The sequence below is a fragment of the Ranitomeya variabilis genome, chromosome 1, assembly GCF_051348905.1.
Source record: "Ranitomeya variabilis isolate aRanVar5 chromosome 1, aRanVar5.hap1, whole genome shotgun sequence".
NCBI lineage: Eukaryota > Metazoa > Chordata > Amphibia > Anura > Dendrobatidae > Ranitomeya > Ranitomeya variabilis.
In genome coordinates this window covers 1,162,081,935-1,162,099,344 of record NC_135232.1, presented here as the reverse complement: position 1 = coordinate 1,162,099,344, position 17,410 = coordinate 1,162,081,935, and the positions used below count along the sequence as shown (strand labels likewise).

Sequence of the window (17,410 nt, the reverse complement as noted above, 5' to 3'; positions counted from 1 at the left end):
GTGGACCAAAAAACATTTGACTGTTGTGCTTGCCAACAAGCGTTTTGCCACCAAGTATTAGTTCTTGTTTGCCAGAGGGATCAAATATTTATTTCTCACTGCAAAATGCAAATACATGTATATAATTTATACAATGTGATTCTCTGGATTTTATTTTTGACATTCTATCTCTGTGTTAAAATTAACCTACGCTTAAAATTATAGACTGTTCATGTCTTTGTCAGAGGGCAACTTACAAAATCAGCACGAGATCAAATACTTATGTCGCCCCACTGTATATATCCTATCTAAAGTTAGAGAGCATCAGCCCCTATGGTCATACACCGGCGCCTGGGCTCTGTGGTCATAGGCCGATGCCTGGGCTCTGTGGTCATAGGCCAATGCCTGGGCTCTGTGGTCATACACCGGTGCCTGGGCTCTGTGGTTATACATCGGCGCCTGGGCTCTGTGGTTATACACCGGTGCCTGGGCTCTGTGGTCATACATCGGCGCCTGGGCTCTGTGGTTATACACCGACACTTGGCTCTGTGGTCATACACCGGTACCTGGGCTCTGTGGTCATACACCGATGCCTGGGCTCTGTGGTCATACACCGATGCCTGGGCTCTTTGGTCATACACCGATGCTTGGGCTCTGTGGTTATACACCAACACTTGGGTCTGTGGTCATACACTGATGCCAGGGTCTGTGGTCATACACTGATGCCTGGGTCTGTGGTCATACACCGATGCCTGGGCTCTGTGGTCATACACCAACACTTGGCTCTGTGGTCATACACCGATGCCTGGGTCTGTGGTCATACACTGATGCCTGGGCTCTGTGGTCATACACCAACACTTGGGTCTGTGGTCATACACTGATGCCTGGGCTCTGTGGTTATACACTGATGCCTGGGCTCTGTGGTTATACACCGATGCCTGGGTCTGTGGTCATACACCGATGCCTGGGCTCTGTGGTCATACACCAACACTTGGCTCTGTGGTCATACACCGATGCCTGGGTCTGTGGTCATACACCGATGCCTGGGCTCTGTGGTCATACACCGATGCCTGGGCTCTGTGGTCATACACCAACACTTGGGTCTGTGGTCATACACCGATGCCTGGGCTCTGTGGTCATACACCAACACTTGGCTCTGTGGTCATACACCGACGCTTGGGTCTGTGGTCATACACTGATGCCTGGGTCTGTGGTCATACACTGATGCCTGGGTCTGTGGTTATACACCAACACTGGGCTCTGTGGTCATACACCAACACTTGGCTCTGTGGTCATACACCGACGCTTGGGTCTGTGGTCATACACCGATGCCTGGGCTCTGTGGTCATACACCAACACTTGGGTCAGTGGTCATACACCGATGCCTGGGCTCTGTGGTTATAGACCGACAATTGGCTCTGTGGTCATACACTGATGCCTGGGCTCTGTGGTTATACACCGGTGCCTGGGCTCTGTGGTCATATTCTGGCGCCACTGCCTGGACCTGCGGCCATGTCTTTCTCTGCAGCACAGCAGGGGTTAAAGCTGTGAGATTTCTGCTTTGTGATGAGAAGTGACTGGAGAGAGGAGTCCCAGGGAATGAAGTGGAGACAGGTCCCTAACAATGATAAATGCTGCGAGCACGATGATGGCGACAAAACCCCCCTCGTCCTCCAGCATTTAACACCGGGTGTGCTGGACAAGACCATTACATTGTGCTATTTACTAAGGATACCGAGAGCCTGAAGCAAGAAGCCATAAGGGGCCCCAGTGTTTTCTCCAGAGCAGCAGCACTATATACCATTTGTGACGATTGTCGGGCCCCGAGGCTGCGTCTGAGACCCCCTAACCTCCGTGTACGCTCCATGTGTTGCATTCTGAATAACATCCATGTATCGTCCTCGGTGGAGTCATTATTGGTCGTCGCTATAATGAGTGATTCCTGGGCCGTGGATATTACCTGTAAGGTTGTCAGAGCCGTGCCATGTCCCAGAGGGCCTGATACTGAAGTATCTCTGCCATCCAACATCCATCATCCCTCTGCTGATCCAACAAGTATACAATCATTGCTATCATGTTACAACTCCTGCCCCGGACATCAGTATTCTGTCACTACACTGACCGTACAGGATCCACCATTCACAATAGGTGATGTCACAGCTCACCTCCTCCTCCTGTACAATGACTGATGACACCTCTATATACAGTAGATAACACAGGATCCACCATTCACAATAGGTGATGTCACAGCTCACCTCCTCCTCCTGTACAATGTCTGATAACACCTCTATATACAGCTGATAACACAGGATCCACCATTCATAATAGATGATGTCACAGCTCACCTCCTTCTGTACAATGACTGATGACACCTCTATATACAGTAGATAACACAGGATCCACCATTCACAATAGATGATGTCACAGCTCACCTCCTCCTCCTGTACAATGACTGATAACACCTCTATATACAGCTGATAACACAGGATCCACCATTCATAATAGGTGATGTCACAGCTCACCTCCTCCTGTACAATGACTGATGACACCTCTATATACAGTAGATAACACAGGATCCACCATTCATAATAGATTATGTCACAGCTCACCTCCTCCTGTACAATGACTGATGACACCTCTATATACAGTAGATAACACAGGATCCACCATTCACAATAGATGATGTCACAGCTCACCTCCTCCTCCTGTACAATGACTGATAACACCTCTATATACAGCTGATAACACAGGATCCACCATTCATAATAGGTGATGTCACAGCTCACCTCCTCCTGTACAATGACTGATGACACCTCTATATACAGTAGATAACACAGGATCCACCATTCATAATAGATTATGTCACAGCTCACCTCCTCCTGTACAATGACTGATGACACCTCTATATACAGTAGATAACACAGGATCCACCATTCATAATAGGTGATGTCACAGCTCACCTCCTCCTCCTGTACAATGACTGATAACACCTCTATATACAGTAGATAACACAGGATCCACCATTCACAATAGATGATGTCACAGCTCACCTCCTCCTTCTGTACAATGACTGATGACACCTCTATATACAGTAGATAACACAGGATCCACCATTCACAATAGGTGATATCACAGCTCACCTCCTCCTGTACAATGACTGATGACACCTCTATATACAGTAGATAACACAGGATCCACCATTCATAATAGATGATGTCACAGCTCACCTCCTCCTGTACAATGACTGATGACACCTCTATATACAGTAGATAACACAGGATCCACCATTCATAATAGATGATGTCACAGCTCACCTCCTTCTGTACAATGACTGATGACACCTCTATATACAGTAGATAACACAGGATCCACCATTCACAATAGATGATGTCACAGCTCACCTCCTCCTCCTGTACAATGACTGATAACACCTCTATATACAGCTGATAACACAGGATCCACCATTCATAATAGGTGATGTCACAGCTCACCTCCTCCTGTACAATGACTGATGACACCTCTATATACAGTAGATAACACAGGATCCACCATTCATAATAGATGATGTCACAGCTCACCTCCTCCTGTACAATGACTGATGACACCTCTATATACAGTAGATAACACAGGATCCACCATTCATAATAGATGATGTCACAGCTCACCTCCTCCTGTACAATGACTGATGACACCTCTATATACAGTAGATAACACAGGATCCACCATTCATAATAGATGATGTCACAGCTCACCTCCTTCTGTACAATGACTGATGACACCTCTATATACAGTAGATAACACAGGATCCACCATTCACAATAGATGATGTCACAGCTCACCTCCTCCTCCTGTACAATGACTGATAACACCTCTATATACAGCTGATAACACAGGATCCACCATTCATAATAGGTGATGTCACAGCTCACCTCCTCCTGTACAATGACTGATGACACCTCTATATACAGTAGATAACACAGGATCCACCATTCATAATAGATTATGTCACAGCTCACCTCCTCCTGTACAATGACTGATGACACCTCTATATACAGTAGATAACACAGGATCCACCATTCATAATAGATGATGTCACAGCTCACCTCCTTCTGTACAATGACTGATGACACCTCTATATACAGTAGATAACACAGGATCCACCATTCACAATAGATGATGTCACAGCTCACCTCCTCCTCCTGTACAATGACTGATAACACCTCTATATACAGCTGATAACACAGGATCCACCATTCATAATAGGTGATGTCACAGCTCACCTCCTCCTGTACAATGACTGATGACACCTCTATATACAGTAGATAACACAGGATCCACCATTCATAATAGATTATGTCACAGCTCACCTCCTCCTGTACAATGACTGATGGCACCTCTATATACAGTAGATAACACAGGATCCACCATTCACAATAGATGATGTCACAGCTCACCTCCTCCTCCTGTACAATGACTGATGACACCTCTATATACAGTAGATAACACAGGATCCACCATTCACAATAGATGATGTCACAGCTCACCTCCTCCTCCTGTACAATGACTGATAACACCTCTATATACAGCTGATAACACAGGATCCACCATTCATAATAGGTGATGTCACAGCTCACCTCCTCCTGTACAATGACTGATGACACCTCTATATACAGTAGATAACACAGGATCCACCATTCATAATAGATGATGTCACAGCTCACCTCCTCCTGTACAATGACTGATGACACCTCTATATACAGTAGATAACACAGGATCCACCATTCATAATAGATGATGTCACAGCTCACCTCCTCCTGTACAATGACTGATGACACCTCTATATACAGTAGATAACACAGGATCCACCATTCATAATAGATGATGTCACAGCTCACCTCCTTCTGTACAATGACTGATGACACCTCTATATACAGTAGATAACACAGGATCCACCATTCACAATAGATGATGTCACAGCTCACCTCCTCCTCCTGTACAATGACTGATAACACCTCTATATACAGCTGATAACACAGGATCCACCATTCATAATAGGTGATGTCACAGCTCACCTCCTCCTGTACAATGACTGATGACACCTCTATATACAGTAGATAACACAGGATCCACCATTCATAATAGATTATGTCACAGCTCACCTCCTCCTGTACAATGACTGATGGCACCTCTATATACAGTAGATAACACAGGATCCACCATTCATAATAGATGATGTCACAGCTCACCTCCTTCTGTACAATGACTGATGACACCTCTATATACAGTAGATAACACAGGATCCACCATTCACAATAGATGATGTCACAGCTCACCTCCTCCTCCTGTACAATGACTGATAACACCTCTATATACAGCTGATAACACAGGATCCACCATTCATAATAGGTGATGTCACAGCTCACCTCCTCCTGTACAATGACTGATGACACCTCTATATACAGTAGATAACACAGGATCCACCATTCATAATAGATTATGTCACAGCTCACCTCCTCCTGTACAATGACTGATGACACCTCTATATACAGTAGATAACACAGGATCCACCATTCATAATAGGTGATGTCACAGCTCACCTCCTCCTCCTGTACAATGACTGATAACACCTCTATATACAGTAGATAACACAGGATCCACCATTCACAATAGATGATGTCACAGCTCACCTCCTCCTTCTGTACAATGACTGATGACACCTCTATATACAGTAGATAACACAGGATCCACCATTCATAATAGGTGATATCACAGCTCACCTCCTCCTGTACAATGACTGATGACACCTCTATATACAGTAGATAACACAGGATCCACCATTCATAATAGATGATGTCACAGCTCACCTCCTCCTGTACAATGACTGATGACACCTCTATATACAGTAGATAACACAGGATCCACCATTCATAATAGATGATGTCACAGCTCACCTCCTCCTGTACAATGACTGATGACACCTCTATATACAGTAGATAACACAGGATCCACCATTCATAATAGATGATGTCACAGCTCACCTCCTTCTGTACAATGACTGATGACACCTCTATATACAGTAGATAACACAGGATCCACCATTCACAATAGATGATGTCACAGCTCACCTCCTCCTCCTGTACAATGACTGATAACACCTCTATATACAGCTGATAACACAGGATCCACCATTCATAATAGGTGATGTCACAGCTCACCTCCTCCTGTACAATGACTGATGACACCTCTATATACAGTAGATAACACAGGATCCACCATTCATAATAGATTATGTCACAGCTCACCTCCTCCTGTACAATGACTGATGACACCTCTATATACAGTAGATAACACAGGATCCACCATTCATAATAGGTGATGTCACAGCTCACCTCCTCCTCCTGTACAATGACTGATAACACCTCTATATACAGTAGATAACACAGGATCCACCATTCACAATAGATGATGTCACAGCTCACCTCCTCCTCCTGTACAATGACTGATAACACCTCTATATACAGCTGATAACACAGGATCCACCATTCATAATAGGTGATGTCACAGCTCACCTCCTCCTGTACAATGACTGATGACACCTCTATATACAGTAGATAACACAGGATCCACCATTCATAATAGATTATGTCACAGCTCACCTCCTCCTGTACAATGACTGATGACACCTCTATATACAGTAGATAACACAGGATCCACCATTCATAATAGGTGATGTCACAGCTCACCTCCTCCTCCTGTACAATGACTGATAACACCTCTATATCCAGTAGATAACACAGGATCCACCATTCACAATAGGTGATGTCACAGCTCACCTCCTCCTCCTGTACAATGACTGATGACACCTCTATATACAGTAGATAACACAGGATCCACCATTCATAATAGATGATGTCACAGCTCACCTCCTTCTGTACAATGACTGATAACACCTCTATATACAGTAGATAACACAGGATCCACCATTCATAATAGATAATGTCACAGCTCACCTCCTTCTGTACAATGACTGATGACACCTCTATATACAGTAGATAACACAGGATCCACCATTCATAATAGATGATGTCACAGCTCACCTCACCTCCTCCTCCTGTACAATGACTGATGACACCTCTATATACAGTAGATAACACAGGATGCACCATTCACAATAGGTGATGTCACAGCTCACCTCCTCCTCCTGTACAATGACTGATAACACCTCTATATACAGTAGATAACACAGGATCCATCATTCACAATAGGTTATGTCACAGCTCACCTCCTCCTCCTGTACAATGACTGATAACACCTCTATGTACAGTAGATAACACAGGATCCGCCATTCACAATAGGTGATGTCACAGCTCACCTCCTCCTCCTGTACAATAACTGATAACACCTCTATATATAGTTACATAGTTACATAGCTATTAAGGTTGAAGGAAGACTTTAAGTCCATCTAGTTCAACCCATAGCCTAACATGCCCTAACATGTTGATCCAGGGGAAGGCAAAAAAAACCCATGTGGTAAGAGTAAGCTCCACCAGGGGGAAAAAAATTCCTTCCCGACTCAAAGTGAATCCACCATTCACAATAGGTGATGTCACAGCTCACCTCCTCCTCCTGTACAATGACTGATAACGCCTCTATATACAGTAGATAACACAGGATCCACCATTCACAATAGGTGATGTCACAGCTCACCTCCTCCTCCTGTACAATGACTGATAACACCTCTATATACAGTAGATAACACAGGATCCACCGTTCATAATAAGTTATGTCACATGTCAGGAAATAGGAAGTTCTGATTACTGCAGTTACACATACAGAGCTCTCAGCTGCATTTTCCTGTGCCTGCCCACAGAAGGCTGGAATCCTAACCCCTCATTTCCCCCTCAGTAATTTTTTTGGCCTTGAGCTGCGAAAGCAGGTCTCCCTACACTCCTCATTCCCCCCTCCCACCTGATACTGGCTAAAACTGGTACAGAAAGTATGGGATTCTTTTGTTCTTGTAAAACTACGCATAATGGCACCAATCAGGGCTAGAGATATATGGATTACATATTCCGGATGTCCATCGAGAGATCTATAACCCTCTGAAATCGCTAGAAGCTAAACCCATCGAGTGCAAGAAGCGGGTTTCTCCGTAAGCGGGTAGTGTAACTACGCCGTGTTTCCACTTAAAAGAATCCCCCCAATGTGGTGCACCTCCTGATCATTGTGTTGTCCGTATATGAGGTTCATACAGCGAGCTATGTCAAAAAATGGTTTGTCATAACTATGAGAAACGAGGAGTGCATTTCATAACTCAGCCCATTCAGTGATGTCACGACGAGAGGGCATATCTTAACCCTGCTGAGTTGTGAGTGTGTCTTTTGTCTGAGGTCTAGCTGCTATAGATGTGTGATATGCATTTAGATGTGTCGCCCATCCCCTACAGCACACGGTCAGCCATGAGATGATATGACATAACGAAATGCAAATGTTCTTTTCAACGTTAATCCCATTTTATTTGTAATTGTACTGTACATTCGACTTGTCTACTTTCATAATACCTTTTTATACTTCTGTAAATACTGCCTACCTTTTTTTGGAGTAAAATATAAAATTACTAGCTTGTCTCCTTGCTCTATAACGAACTGTCACGTCCTCTGAAGTGAATTACGCTACTAATCTGGGTTGGCGCATGACCCTTTAATAATTAAGAAATCGGAGCTGGTGGCAGCGGAATTTGTCCTGTGAGTTTGGGAGGCTTTGTAGCGACCGGCGGCGTAGATAATTATTGTTCCCGCCTGAGTGGGAGTAGTTATAGCACCCTCACTGCAGTGTGCCCATTAGCCAGTACAAGGTAAGGCAGCCTTTCTGACAACGAATTATCCTAGGTGCAGTACCCGGTCTGACCTGAGGGTAAGGGGGCACCAGAGAGCTGCAAGTTCCAAACCGGAATTGGGAAGTGGAATATAGATAAATCCCATTCAAAAAGAACCAGAGTCAACCAAACACTCCCGGTTCATGACAAACTGGTGTGAGTGGTGGGGATGATAAAGGTATCCTCCCCGTGAACCGTGACATAAAGAGGTGATGTCACAGCTCACCTCCTCCACCTGTACAATGACTGATATCACCTCTATATACAGTAGATAACACAGGATCCACCATTCATGATAGGTGATGTCCCAGCTCACCTCCTCCTCCTGTACAATGACTGATACCACCTTTATACACAGTAGATAACACAGTATCCACCATTCACAATAGGTGATGTTACAGCTCACCTCTTCCTGGACTGTGACTACAGACTACCCTGGTGGGAGATGCAAAATCTGTGGGGCAACCAAAAGTTGGGAGACAGTGAGTCTGGTTCGGGGGGCAGTGGGACTATCAGCCCCGGGAAGGGATCTTGTGGACTCGTGGCAATGTATTTTGGCCATCTACCTGGATTTGTTGTGAAACTATGGACTTAAGGAATAAAAAAGAGTTGCATCGTTAACCTGCCTAGGTGATTTTTAAAACCCACAACCTTACATCCTCTCAATGGTGGGATCACCTATCTCTGGACAGCATACCAGGGAAAATTACTGAGCAGTGACTTGGCAGAAGAGATGGCAGACTCCATCTACAAGAGGCTCAAGAAGGAGGAGCTGAGAGCCCAATTCTCTGAATGATAGAGTGGTTCCCGGAGGACAAACGGGCAACCCTAATACAATGACTGGGACCATGAACACCCACAGGAGGAGGTCAGTTCAGAAATGGAGGTCAGTTCTGACATGGAGTAACCACAGCCCAGGGTTGTCATCCAGATGGCGGACGATCGACCGACTCAGTTGAGACCGATGCTCGACGCGTTAAGAGAGCAGGCCACGGAGATAGAGCGGGCAGTAGTGGTTAGAAAATATTTGGGTGTGCATGTAACAGTACCCCCACCAGCCCCATACCGAGGACTGTGGATAACAGGAGAGATGATCCCCCATCTTTAAGGTACCAGGATATACCACAGTTCAATGAGGACACCTTGGATATTGAGGAACAGCACTGGTTATTTGAGAACCTCTGCGTGCTGCATGAGGTGTCAGTCAGTGAATGGCCCAGATATTTTAGCGTTGGCCTGACCGGAAAAGCAAGAGAAGCTTTTAATAACTTTTCTGGGGATCAGAGATGTTGCTCTACCGTTCGCAACGCATTACTACAGAGGTATGCCATCACGCCTGAAACCTACCTCAGGAGGTTTCGGGAGACTGACAAGCCCGGGACACATCTGGAGTTTTCCAACCCAACATACGGCATGCACTCGGTGGATAAAAGGACTGGGGGCTCAGGAACAATTTATATCCACGCTCCCAGGTGACATAAAAGAATGGGTGGCGGATAGAAAACAACTCATCCTGGATGAGGCTGCAAGATTGGCTGATGATTGGTTTGCTAATCGACTAAGGCTATGGGAAAGGACATCCCCAGCGAGTCAGGAACAGGTGCTTACATGGAGGCCAGCAAAACCCATGGACTGGCGAGAGGAGAATCGGCAGGGATTTTGAACGGCACAAAAAGGTGGATGTTTCCCATGCCCCTAGTACAGCCCACATCAGGACGAGGGGGGTTTAAGCTGCCATAACTGTGGACACATGGGACACTTTGCCAGGGAATGCCAGGAATGTTCTAGCCCACATCATGCACGTCCCCTACCGGATCGGAAGAGGAATATTTGGTATAAGGACAAGAGTCCCGGACTAGATGGGACACCTCAGCGGCCATAAACCAGCATCTGCAGCCGGTCTGAGTACAGGAAGTGGAGGCTACGAGGCTCCATGACTCCGGGGCCTCTGTTACATTGATCAAAGAACATCTAGTACCGGACCAGTGTATTGTTCCCAGCTGCCAGAAGTTAGTCAGGGTAGCCGGAGGAGCATCTCTGAACATTCGGAGGGCCTGACTACTTTTATACTGGGGTGACAATCATGGAATCGTGGATGTAGGAGTTGTGCAGCACCTAGCAGTAGATGTGTTGCTGGGAAACAGCCTAGGAGGGTTGATGTGCCACTGGGCCAATGTCCTTACTTGAAGCCAAGGATAGGTTCACACTGCGTCAGCCGAGAGGGAACAGAGCAATCTCAACATGCTGACTACTCCCCCGCCAGTGGTGAGTATTACACAAAATGTAATGTTACCATGAAGGAATGTGACCTGGGGGAAGTAAATTACATCAGTGAGGAGGCCAAGAGACTTCAGGACACTGAATCTACCATCATCCTAGTCATCCCACATACTGTCCCCTCAGAACATTATTTACTAGGCCACCAAGTAATTATTCCCCTAGCTGTGGGGCACAATGGATACAAGTTCAGTTTTCATCGGGTGTGTGTGGAGTTTCCCAGGTCCAACTGCGGATCAGGGGAGGATATGGAGGAAACAGACCCCTGTTCCAGCTAACTAAATACAGAGTCCTTGTCTCCGTGCTTCCCCCATCAGGCAGTTTGCAGAATCTGAAAGATCATATGAGACAATCTGGAGATGTCTACTATGCCGATGTACACCAGGGTGGAATGGGTACTGTGGAGTTTATTCGCAAGGACAACTTGGAATAGACATTACAGCTGTGCTTTACATCTCCTGTTCCAGGATAATCACTCTGGGGTCAATAATTTCACATTACACATAATCCACTTTTTACATTATGATCATCAAAGAAGTGGTTACTAAGTAGATTGGGCCCTAAGTGAAGGCGCCGCACCCCGGTCCCTGCGGACATTGATGAATACAATTAGCGGCTGATTGAGGCTTCAAGCTCATCCATGGTGTGATCTTCGATTGATAGGACTGAGACGGAAGAAGTAATGGAAGACTAATGTATCGTCTTATGCACAAGTGGAGAAGACAATGAGTGAGGGCCGGGGGGTGGGAAGGAAAACTGAAGTACTTAAAGAAGGGTAATGAAATAAACACGGCAAGATATAGATGGATCTGAGGAGGCAGCAGTTGGCTTCAAACTTGTGATCAGAGATCGAAAGTACAAATGAAGACACCCAGGAAAGTAGAAGTTTTGGGGCCACAGCCAATGGGTGGAATACAGGGGGCACGGTGGCTCAGTGGTTAGCACAGCAGCCTTGCAGCGCTGGAGTCCTGGGTTCTAATCCCACCTTGGACACCATCTTCAAGGAGTTTGTATGTTCTCCCCGTGTTTGCGTGGGTTTCCTCCCACATTCCAAAGACATACTGATAGGGAATTTAGATTGTGAGCCCCATCGGGGACAGTGATGATAATGTGTGCAAAACTGTAAAGCGCTGCGGAATATGTTAGCGCTATATAAAAAAATAAAGATTATTATTATTATTCACCTGAACAGAATCACAACTTCCAACATGTGGATTTTTTTGATTAAATGACTCATTAATGGAAAACTCTGCCTTATTGTATCTTCGGAGTTGGACATGAAGGACAAATGGTCTTTATGACTTGTCAAGTAGAGGATGAATTTCCCTTTAGAACAGTACATGAAATCCGAGTCATTGCCATTCTCATGATTGTAGATCTTTGAAGGGTCCTTCCAGGGCTCATGATTAATTTAGGAACCAACAAACATTGGTGAACCTAGAAATGTGACGTGATTATGGGGAGGGTGAGAGATCCAACACAACTTTCCTTATGGCCTTTGTTGAGGTCACATCACACACATGCTCATCGCCTCCTGGTATCGGCACACTCAACCACAAACCGGTGATTAGATGGTTCCCCCCATTCCTGTGAATAAGCCAGGAGAATATCCTGGTGACGCAACCAGGTAAGTTTGAGATTCACAAGTCCCAACTCTGTGGTCAGTCTATATATCAAACATTAAAGCTCACCTGTCGTTCCAGGTGACAGTTCAGAATAAACTGCCATAGTCTTGTAGATGAGGAATACCATTGTTCCTGCTATCATATAGCATTCAAACAGTTTTCACCTCTGCAAGCGCTCTCTTTTTCACTTGTTTGTGAGCTAGTGGGTGGAAGCTACCTTCTATGATGTCCAATATACATTACCCCTTGACATGAGGGATTCCTGCTCTCCTGTCTTTATGCAGCACATGTTCAGAAGCAGCAGCAGAGGACATTCTAAAGCAGTACTGGGCAGTGTAGCTGAGGATTCAGCACTAGAGTGAGAGAAACATTTACCAGGTACAGCAACTTGGAAGACATTATACAGCAATACTAAGCAGTGTAGCGGAGAATTGAGTACTAGAGTGAGATAAACTTCAGGTGCATCAGCATGGAGAACATTTTACAGCAGTACTGAGCAGTATAGCTGAGAATTCAGCACTAGAGTGAGATAAACACTTACCAGGTGCAGCAGTATGGCAGAACATTCTACAGCAGTACTGAGCAGTGTAGCTGAGAAATCAGCACTAGAGTGAGATAAACACTTACAAGGCTCAGCACCATGCAGGACATTATGCAGCAGTACGGAGCAGTGGAAGTGTGAATCCAGCATTGGGTTAAAATAAAACTCTTAATAGAAAGTCAGTTCTAATCTGATACCTCAGTAAGCTGTCAGTCCATGTTGTCTTAAGAAGGGCAGATTTTAGCATTTTGTTTTTAGAATAGATGACAAGTCTGAGGGAAAGAAGAGGTGTGTAAGGGGAGAAAGCAGCATATTTCTCTTTTAAAATATATTACGAAGACTGAATTATTGATTTATTCAAGGTTTTTTGAAACAGTGACCATTTAATCTGTAGATGAAGTTCTACTGGTCTTCACCGTGAGGTCTATAAGTGGGTTGAGATAAACTGGGTCCCCACTCTGCGGTCGCACCGGAAGATTAAGATCTGCTGGTCCCTCAGTCTGAGGTCTACAAGCAGGTTGAGATAATAATAATAATAATCTTTATTTATATAGCGCCAACATATTCCGCAGCGCTTTACAGTTTAACAGTTTCAAACAACAGTCATAGGTAACAATGTTAACAATACAGCAATAAAGCAAAATAAGACGACCCTGCTCATGAGAGCTTACAATCTACAATGAGGTGGGGGAGATACAATTGGTCCACACTCTGAGGTCACTGTGTAGATCATGGGCTGTGGGTGCCCATGTGAGGTCACCATACTAAGATCTGCTGGTCCCACTGTGAGGTCTAAAAGCAGCTTGAGATACAATGGGTCCCACTCTCAGGTCACTCTGTAGATCAAGGTCTATTGGTGCCCACGTGAGGTTTGGTCACCATACAGATTAAGATCTGCTGGTCCCACTTTGAGGTCTACAAGCAGGTTGAGATACAGTGGGTCCCCACTCTGAGGTCACTCTGTAGATCAAGGTCTATTAGTGCCCACATGAGGTCACCATTCTAAGACCTGCTGGTCCCACTCTGAGGTCTACAAGGAGGTTGAGATACAGTGGGTCCCCACTCTGAGGTCACTCTGTAGATCAAGGTCTATTAGTGCCACATGAGGTCACCATTCTAAGATCTGCTGGTCCCACTTTGAGGTCTACAAGCAGGTTGAGATACAGTGGGTCCCCACTCTGAGGTCACTCTGTAGATCAAGGTCTATTTGTCCCCACATGAGATCAACATACTAAGATCTGCCTGTCCCACTCTGAGGTCTACAAGCAGGTTGAGATACAGTGGGTCCCCACTCTGAGGTCACTCTGTAGATCAAGGTCTATTAGTGCTCACATGAGGTCACCATTCTAAGATCTGCTGGTCCCACTTTGAGGTCTACAAGCAGGTTGAGATACAGTGGGTCCCCACTCTGAGGGCACTCTGTAGCTCAAGGTCTATTAGTGCTCACATGAGGTCACCATTCTAAGATCTGCTGGTCCCACTTTGAGGTCTACAAGCAGGTTGAGATACAGTGGGTCCCCACTCTGAGGTCACTCTGTAGATCAAGGTCTATTTGTCCCCACATGAGATCAACATACTAAGATCTGCCTGTCCCACTCTGAGGTCTACAAGCAGGTTGAGATACAGTGGGTCCCCACTCTGAGGTCACTCTGTAGATCAAGGTCTATTAGTGCTCACATGAGGTCACCATTCTAAGATCTGCTGGTCCCACTTTGAGGTCTACAAGCAGGTTGAGATACAGTGGGTCCCCACTCTGAGGTCACTCTGTAGATCAAGGTCTATTAGTGCCCACATGAGGTCACCATTCTAAGACCTGCTGGTCCCACTCTGAGGTCTACAAGGAGGTTGAGATACAGTGGGTCCCCACTCTGAGGTCACTCTGTAGATCAAGGTCTATTAGTGCCACATGAGGTCACCATTCTAAGATCTGCTGGTCCCACTTTGAGGTCTACAAGCAGGTTGAGATACAGTGGGTCCCCACTCTGAGGTCACTCTGTAGATCAAGGTCTATTTGTCCCCACATGAGATCAACATACTAAGATCTGCCTGTCCCACTCTGAGGTCTACAAGCAGGTTGAGATACAGTGGGTCCCCACTCTGAGGTCACTCTGTAGATCAAGGTCTATTAGTGCTCACATGAGGTCACCATTCTAAGATCTGCTGGTCCCACTTTGAGGTCTACAAGCAGGTTGAGATACAGTGGGTCCCCACTCTGAGGGCACTCTGTAGCTCAAGGTCTATTAGTGCTCACATGAGGTCACCATTCTAAGATCTGCTGGTCCCACTTTGAGGTCTACAAGCAGGTTGAGATACAGTGGGTCCCCACTCTGAGGTCACTCTGTAGATCAAGGTCTATTTGTCCCCACATGAGATCAACATACTAAGATCTGCCTGTCCCACTCTGAGGTCTACAAGCAGGTTGAGATACAGTGGGTCCCCACTCTGAGGTCACTCTGTAGATCAAGGTCTATTAGTGCTCACATGAGGTCACCATTCTAAGATCTGCTGGTCCCACTTTGAGGTCTACAAGCAGGTTGAGATACAGTGGGTCCCCACTCTGAGGGCACTCTGTAGATCAAGGTCTATTAGTGCTCACATGAGGTCACCATTCTAAGATCTGCTGGTCCCACTTTGAGGTCTACAAGCAGGTTGAGATACAGTGGGTCCCCACTCTGAGGGCACTCTGTAGATCAAGGTCTATTAGTGCTCACATGAGGTCACCATTCTAAGATCTGCTGGTCCCACTTTGAGGTCTACAAGCAGGTTGAGATACAGTGGGTCCCCACTCTGAGGTCACTCTGTAGATCAAGGTCTATTTGTCCCCACATGAGATCAACATACTAAGATCTGCCTGTCCCACTCTGAGGTCTACAAGCAGGTTGAGATACAATGGGTCCCCACTCTGAGGTCACTCTGTAGATCGAGGTCTATTGGTGCCCACCTGAGGTGAGGTCACCATACAGATCTTAAGATCTGCTGGTCCCACTTTGAGGTCTACAAGCAGGTTGAGATACAGTGGGCCCCACTCTGAGGTCACTCTGTAGATCAAGGTCTATTGCTTTTTAACTTTCTATTTGTTTTTTTTAACTAAAGCCATGTTAATCACCATCACTTTGCTCTTGTCTTCAGGAGGTCTTGTTGAAGAGAGCAGCCGACCTGGTGGAAGCATTATACGGCATGCCGCACAATAACCAGGTAAATCTGTGTATCTGTGATTGAGGTAAAGCATTATGGCTGTTTCTTACTCAAGGTCAGAGTTTGTTCCCCGTCAGTGGTCACAATCATCTGGTTCAAGCTAAGAAGAAATTAAATTGCTGCCAATTATCACTTGTCCAGAAACAAAAAAAATTGGAGTTCATGCACAATTTATAAAAAACACCAAATACCAATATTTGAAAAAAAGAACATATGACCCTAGTTGTAGCACTTAGGATCCAAGGCATATAAAAAGTGAATAACTACCACCATGGCAATGTAAAGAGGCATTATACAGAAAAATATAATCACATAAAAACCCATTAGAGCTTAATATAGTGTGATGATCATGCTTGTATATTAGTGCATAATCAAATAAACCAATTTAAAAGGTATTCCTTTTGTGACAAAGCAAACGCGAAACGCGCGTCAAAGGGGTGCGCGGCTCCAGGGCATTCTTTTCTCGCACCATGGGTGCCACTATGGCACGTTAGGGAGATTTTCTCCCAGATAAATTGGTTTATTTCATTATATATACAAGCATGATCATTACACTATAGTAAGTTCTAATGGTTTTTTTATGTGATTATATTTTGCTGTATAATGCCTCTTTACATTACCATGGTCGCAATTGTTTACTTTTTATATGCCTTGGATCCTAAGTGCTACAACTAGGGTCATATGTTCTTTTTTCAAATATTGGTATTTTACTGTAAATGTTATGTCATTCAATAAAACATTTTATATTTTTTATAAATTGTGTATGAACTCCAATTTGTTTTGCTTCTGCATAGTATTCAGGAGTACACATTTACTATATAGAATTACATTTTTTTTCATGGGGGAATATAAGGACTTATTTAAATTTTTAGGTTTTGTTCCACATGATACCCATGTTTCTTCTATGAGTTTAATTGT

The 17,410-nt window shown here is 45.0% G+C and overlaps 1 protein-coding gene across 1 annotated transcript in view; it reads left to right on the top strand.

Moving 5' to 3' along the window:
• The window catches only part of LOC143793453 (transcription factor COE3-like), a 224,458-nt gene that overhangs the window by 192,125 nt on the left and 14,923 nt on the right, over positions 1-17,410 (top strand). Inside the window, exon 12 of the mRNA XM_077280435.1 lies at positions 16,427-16,492. Within this exon, the coding sequence (XP_077136550.1) occupies positions 16,427-16,492 (66 nt within the window). The remainder of the gene's footprint in view (positions 1-16,426; positions 16,493-17,410) is intronic.